This window comes from Aulostomus chinensis, chromosome 15 (genome assembly GCF_037954235.1).
Source record: "Aulostomus chinensis isolate RoL2024-O1b breed Wild chromosome 15, RoL_Achi_v1.0, whole genome shotgun sequence".
NCBI lineage: Eukaryota > Metazoa > Chordata > Actinopteri > Syngnathiformes > Aulostomidae > Aulostomus > Aulostomus chinensis.
In genome coordinates, this window is record NC_141334.1 from 16,087,122 (window position 1) to 16,093,662 (window position 6,541).

Genomic DNA, 6,541 nt, shown 5'->3' on the forward strand with positions numbered 1-6,541 from the left:
AGTTTAGCAGTACTTCCTTCTTTTGTTTGATAAAATTACAGCCATTTGAACTAAAAAAAAAAAGATTTTTTTAAATATAATCTCACCTCATTGACTTCTATCATAAATTAGGATGAAATTAAAATTCAAAATGTTCAGTGACGTGCTCATCAAACGTTTGGTTTTCGGATGTAAACTCACGTTTTACAGTGTAATAAATAAATACCGATATTTGGAATAAAGCATTTGCAACTCACCTGCTCAGGTTAATTTCACTATCATGGATGAGCATAGATGCGCAAATGTAAAGGAAATGCGCAATCTCCATTCCTGGTGCACCAACCCAGCGCGATAATCGTTGAGGGACAGTCTGCAGACACCAGAACCATCAATGTTCCTTGGTCCTTCTGCAGGAACGCAAACGAGCAGAATCCGAGTTTGTTAATTTTCTCTTGTCGGGTAATAAACTTTTGTCAAATAAGGTTTTTTTTTTTAGATCATTATTGGCCTTAAAGGCATTTTAAAGATATTAGCAAACTTCCTGCACGAAGAAAAAAAAATGATGAGAGTTTGAAGAATATAAAATATGTATGTCATTAAGTTGTTTTTTTTTTTTTTAGATAACTCAGTTGTAATATTCACTGGGTGCAATGAAGAAGTCTGAAAAAAATTGTACTGTGATAGAAGCATTATTGTTTTGATCAGGCTTCTTTTTTTTCCCTTTTACAAACCACGCATATAGATTCTTTTTTTTCAGTTGAATTAAAGGTTATTTGATTTGATTTGATTTCAAATGCGTGTTTCTGTCCACAGCAAAGTAAAATAATAAAGGCTGCTCATAGGTTTTACCGGCAGTGACGTCGCAGCTGTCTTAATAGTCAATTGGCTGCTGTTTAAGGGGAGCCTCATTACTGCGCTTCTCTCGGGCGGAGATCACGTCAGAGGAGACGAGGGACTCACACACGTCGAGGCTGGCAGCGTCTTCTCTGCGTTAGACGCCGCTCGTGATGCTGCACTTCACCGACGTGAGTGGATACTAGCGCTCTGCTGACCAGGGTCGGAACATCTGGATCTGGATGGGCCTCGATATGTTCTCCAGCCCGTACCCGAGTTTCAGAAATGCTGCGTGACAATTCCTCTCAACAGTTGACCTGTTGTCCGGAGCCGGTGGTCGTAGGTGGATTGTTGTCAAGCGGAAAAAATGTTGTCATAAATCTCTCGGATATTCAGATTTACTTGGATACGCTGGATGTTGAGGAGAAGAAGACGGACAGAGTGGAGAAGAGCCGAGCAGAGTAGCTGTGTTTCTCCTGTCCACCAGCTGGGAATAAGTCCCGACCATGTTACAGTGCGCCAGCTGCGACAAGCCTATTCTTGATAGGTTCCTACTCAAAGTTCTGGACAGACCGTGGCACATCCAGTGTGTCCAGTGCTGCGAATGTAAATGCAGCCTAACAGAGAAGTGTTTTTCACGGGAGGGGAGACTCTACTGTAAAAATGACTTCTTCAGGTAAGTGTTTGGTCAAGGACACCAAACACGATACTTTATTGTACAGAAAATATAGCAGATCTTGAGTCAGCCGGTAAAAGCGCAGCATAAAACGAGGAATTTGGTTATAAAAGATAGGCAAAGGTAAGAAAAAAAATTGGCCCCGTTAGAAAAAAATAATAATAATTAGACCGTGTTAGGTTTGGGTCCAGTAAACAGTCTCACCACAATGCTGCTACTTAAATATGTGATTTTTATTATTATTATTATTATTATTATTATTATTATTATTATTCGACAGGTATAATTATGTAAAAATGTGTGACATTTTATTCATTAAATAAACTGATAAACCCAAGTGATCTATTATATTTTATTTAAGCAGCTTCTTTTGCGTTCGAAATTAAAATATGCAAACTATTTCTACTTTAATTTATTCGTCTTAATTTTTCTAGTGATGTATTTATTGATTGCATTTTATTTCAGTGGGGCTAGATTTCCCACGAAGGCCCGAAATATTTTGATTGAAACTGCGACTCCAACCCCTCTTAAAACACTTCATTACGGGCGCGTAAGATCCGGGTATTTTATAAAATACGGCGCAGTGACGCGCGTGTGATAAACTGATGATGTAATTCTGTTAATGTCGGAACTTTTGTGTTTCTCTCCTTCCGGAACAGGACCTTTGGGACCAAATGCGGAGGGTGCGCCCAGGGGATTCTACCCAGCGACCTGGTCCGCAGGGCCAAGAGTAAAGTGTTTCACCTGAACTGTTTCACCTGCGTGATGTGTAACAAGCAGTTGTCTACCGGAGAGGAACTCTACGTCCTGGATGAGTTCAAGTTTATCTGTAAAGACGACTATCAAAGCAGCAACGGGAAAGACACCATCCAGCTCTCAGGTGGGTCCTCGCTTGTTTGTTGATTTATTTAGCAATCTTCAAATTAAAGGTTTAAATTAGTAACACAGAGCATGTAATTCTCTCGTGGCAGTAACGACGTGTAGCAACCCCAGCATGTCTCCGGACTCCCAGGACCCGCAGGACGACGGCAAAGATTCAGAAACGGGACATTTGTCAGATAAAGACGTTTGTAACAACGAGAACGACGAGCAGAGCGCCGTGGGTAAGCGACGAGGACCCCGGACCACCATCAAAGCCAAGCAGCTGGAGACCCTGAAGGCGGCATTCGCTGCTACGCCGAAACCCACTAGACACATCCGGGAGCAGCTGTCGCGGGAGACGGGCCTCAACATGAGGGTCATCCAGGTAAGAGGGGGCTTCAGGGGTTCTCCGTTCACGTCCATTAGCAGCGGCAGCTCGCAGTCTTTCACACAAATAAAGCCGGTAAGATACATTGAAGGCGTCTTCTCAGGGGATTGACATTAATGTTTGGATGTTGTTTTGCTATGTGTGTGTGTGTGTGTGTGTGTGTGTGTGTGTGTGTGTAATAGCTTAATTTTGTTTCTTAATCTGTGCTCCCGTTGCGCGCTTAAAAGCCTTAAAAGCAATGATTCACTGAAGACATTTAAAAGCTCCTCTCATCTGACGTCCTGGTGGACTCCTGACTCTCAATTAGCTGAATGATGATTACTTTACATGTAAAAGACAAGGATTATGCACCATCCAAACATTCAGTATTTCAACTTACTTCTGGCTAAATTAACAGTTTTTAAAAAATAATTTTATTGTTCTGTCATAATGTCCATAATTTTTACCTACCCTAACCGTCACTGAATGCACCAAACATTACTGTCACATGTAAAGGCTTGCTTGTGCAGTCATGGTGTTCTCCTCAGCTCCTCTGCTTTTCCCACCATGCGTGTTGTTCATTTTACATCCTCTGTGTTTTTCCCCACTTTGTCCTCAAGGTTTGGTTTCAGAATCGGAGGTCTAAGGAGAGACGCATGAAGCAGCTGAGCGCCCTCAGCGCCAGGAGACACATGTTTTTCCGCAGCCCGAGAAGGATGAGAGCTCTGGGAGAGAGACTGGAGACACCAGAGCTGGGACACTTCTCCTACTATGGAGGTAAGCAAAGTACTTGTGATGTGATGGATGAGGTTATTGATAGCTGATGGCTGGTGCATATCTTCTGCTAATTCTAATATATTCTGTTCCAGATTATCCTGGAGAGTACTATGGCTCAGGAGGGAATTATGAGTACTACCAAGGCCCACCATCATCCCAGGCTCAGACTCCAGCAGACTTGGGTTTTGTGCCCTCCTCTGTCCCTGCTGGCACCCCTCTAGGAGCCATAGACCACCCCCACCCAGGAGGACACCACTGTCCCGGAGAGGTGCAGCAGTGTTTCTCTGACACCCGTCATCCTGCAGACTCACCCAGTCCTGAACCGAACGGACCGGGATCAATGCACAGCATCTCCAGTGAGATGTGTGGCCCCAGCACCCCTTTCACCAGCGTGTCTCTGGGTGAGAACGGATACACCACCCAGCTGTCCCAACCCTCGTCAGACGTGAGCGAAGGAACTGTGTGGTAATGAAGGGACTGAGGAAGGCAAATCATCCATCCATCCATCCGTCCGTCCATCCATTTTCTATTCCGCTTATCCGTTAAGGGTTGTGTGTGTGTGTGTGGGGGGGGGGGGGGGGGGGGGGGACTGGAGCCTATCCTAGCTGACATTGGGCAGGCAGGGTTCACCCTGGACAGGTCGCCAGTTGGAAGGCATATCAGTGCTCCCTTATTTATGTTATTTATTTATTTATTTATTTATTTATTCATGTATTTATTTACGTGCTTCTCTGTTCGCCCCCCATTTAACTAACGAATAAATCTCTATTCTTGTACGTCGGTGTAATTGTATGTTATCGAGCCACTTCTGCAGATTGTTTCACATCCATCGTGCATTCACAATGCTGGACCTCATCAATTGAGCAATAAACATATATACATATATACATGCATAGATGAAGTGCCACAGGTTTGACACAACTGTCTTTAAAAGGTTAATAGGAGGTATTTTTTACTTTACTTAGAAGTATTTAACACATACTGACAAACAGTGACCATTCATCACCCGATTATGATTGTGAAGATCATTGCATCTGACCAAAAACCTCTCTCAGGACTGTGTCGCCGTTCATTTATTCTATTGTCCTTTAGTATTCAATTGCTAACGCAGGTTTGCCTTCAAAAGGACAGAAACTGATTCGACCAAGCTTATATGAACACATAGAACACGTGAAGGACAAGTGTACCGGACAGTCAACTGTTTACTAAAGCTCCAGTCTTCAGGGGTTCTACTATCAGCATTGTATTAAACGTTTCATGCAAACAAACCAAACTTTTGTAGGTGTTCTATTCCTGTGGTCGTTTGCTGTGTTAGTTTGTATTTTGTCATTCGAAAAACAAAACATTCTGATATGCTGTTGCCAAATGAATTAAAAAAAAAACAAACAAAAAAACTCAAGATGTCTACGCTCAAAAAAAAAAAGAGAGAGGAAAAAGTCTGACATTTTTCTTTGTTGGTTTTACTGCATTTTAAGATAGAAATTGTCTGATATGCATCAAAATCTGATGGTCTACAGCCAGCAACAGCCATGTGGGGTTTTTTGAAGAAGATGATTGTTCCTTCTAACTTTATGAGACTATAATGTATTTGATCATGCACTGTATAAGACATATACGTCATTATTTGTAGAAATCACTTTGGACATAATATATATATATATATATATATATATAGAAATATTTATGTAGTTCTTTTATTACAAGTAAAATTGCATTTCTTTATTTAAAGTCACACTGATTTCACATTTAATCATTCCTCATTGCAGTTAAAACAAAAAAACGATGTCAATTTGTTTTGGAAATAGTTTTGTATTATTAAAAGGAAGTGTGTATAGATCAGAAAAACTCACTTATTTTTTCAACGTCTGAGAAAAAAAAAAATTGCCAAGCAAACGAGAGACGCGGTGGCGTTTCCTCCTATGTTTACATGCTGTTCAAGATGCTGCAGCCTAGCGGCTAATTGGCTAAAAAGTACTGGAATCCACTTTGAATTAATGGAGGAATTTTTCACTTTCCAAAAAATTAATTTGATTTGTTCGATTAAAGCAAGCGTAGCAATGAACTAAATAACTTAAAAAAACAACAACAACAACATTTGTCATCGTTGTTTCCTGTTTTTATTTCAAATCAGAGCACAAGAAAAAAAAATAGGCTGCAAAAGATTAGAAAAATATATTTTATTTTAGTTTGAATGAGCTTTCACAGGTTATCTGCCAGGCCGCTCACAGTGGCTGCATCCTGCTGTTGTCTTATATATGGTTTATATAACGTGCTGATTCTACACGTGGTTTACAGCATCAGTTACTATGTTGTTTATTTTGTTGTTTAGATGCACTCTAAATAATTAGTTTCATGATCAGCGAGGTCGTTCTCACCTCCTTGTGTTTAACGTAAAATACTTTAATACGGATAATATTTTGAAGTAAAAAAAAAAAAATTAAAAATTCAGATTTGAGCATCCTGAACGAAATTTTGAGCTTCTCTTGAATTCATGTGGAACAAAACAAGCAAGGTTCTGATGATGATATAGAGCATGAAATTTAAGAATGTCACTTTGAGCAAATTAGTCAGCGGTTTTAACTCGTTTTGTGTTTTTTTTTTCAATTCTAACATTCCCAAATCCAAATTCTAAGTTTAGAAAATAAACGGGGCAGGAATCACTTTTTTTTTTTTTTATTGAATAGGCCTCAATTCCATCATTCAGGAGGAAACTGGGCATTGCTCAAATGATCTGACCTGGATCGTTTTTTTTTTTTTTCACGAGCACCAAATTCATCTCTATAATTTCCAAGAAACTTTCCAAGTTAGATCAAATATTAAGAAACTGTCGTTAAAACTTTCACCTCCTGCAACGGTGAGCTTTTTCTGTTTGTTTTTTTTCTTTAAAGATTGAAAAATAATCATAGAGCGTGTTCTTTTTCAGACGGTTATATCAACAAGAAGAAGAACTTGAATGACTGTGAAACATAAAATGAAGCAAGGTCAACAATCTGGTGGCCGGCTGAGACGATAGCGACTGATAAGGAGCAGTTGGTTGGTAAACTGTG

The 6,541-nt window shown here is 40.2% G+C and overlaps 1 protein-coding gene across 1 annotated transcript; it reads left to right on the plus strand.

Annotated features, from left to right (window-relative positions):
• The first annotated feature begins 424 nt into the window (after positions 1 to 424).
• On the plus strand, positions 425 to 4,050 carry LOC147248935 (LIM/homeobox protein Lhx1-like). Its single transcript, XM_086226258.1, has 5 exons — positions 425 to 1,489; positions 2,149 to 2,369; positions 2,461 to 2,735; positions 3,338 to 3,494; positions 3,587 to 4,050. The coding sequence occupies exons 1-5, from the start codon at positions 1,320 to 1,322 to the stop codon at positions 3,961 to 3,963; spliced, it is 1,200 nt and encodes a 399-aa protein (XP_086082384.1). The 5' UTR covers positions 425 to 1,319; the 3' UTR covers positions 3,964 to 4,050.
• The last annotated feature ends 2,491 nt before the right edge of the window (positions 4,051 to 6,541 follow it).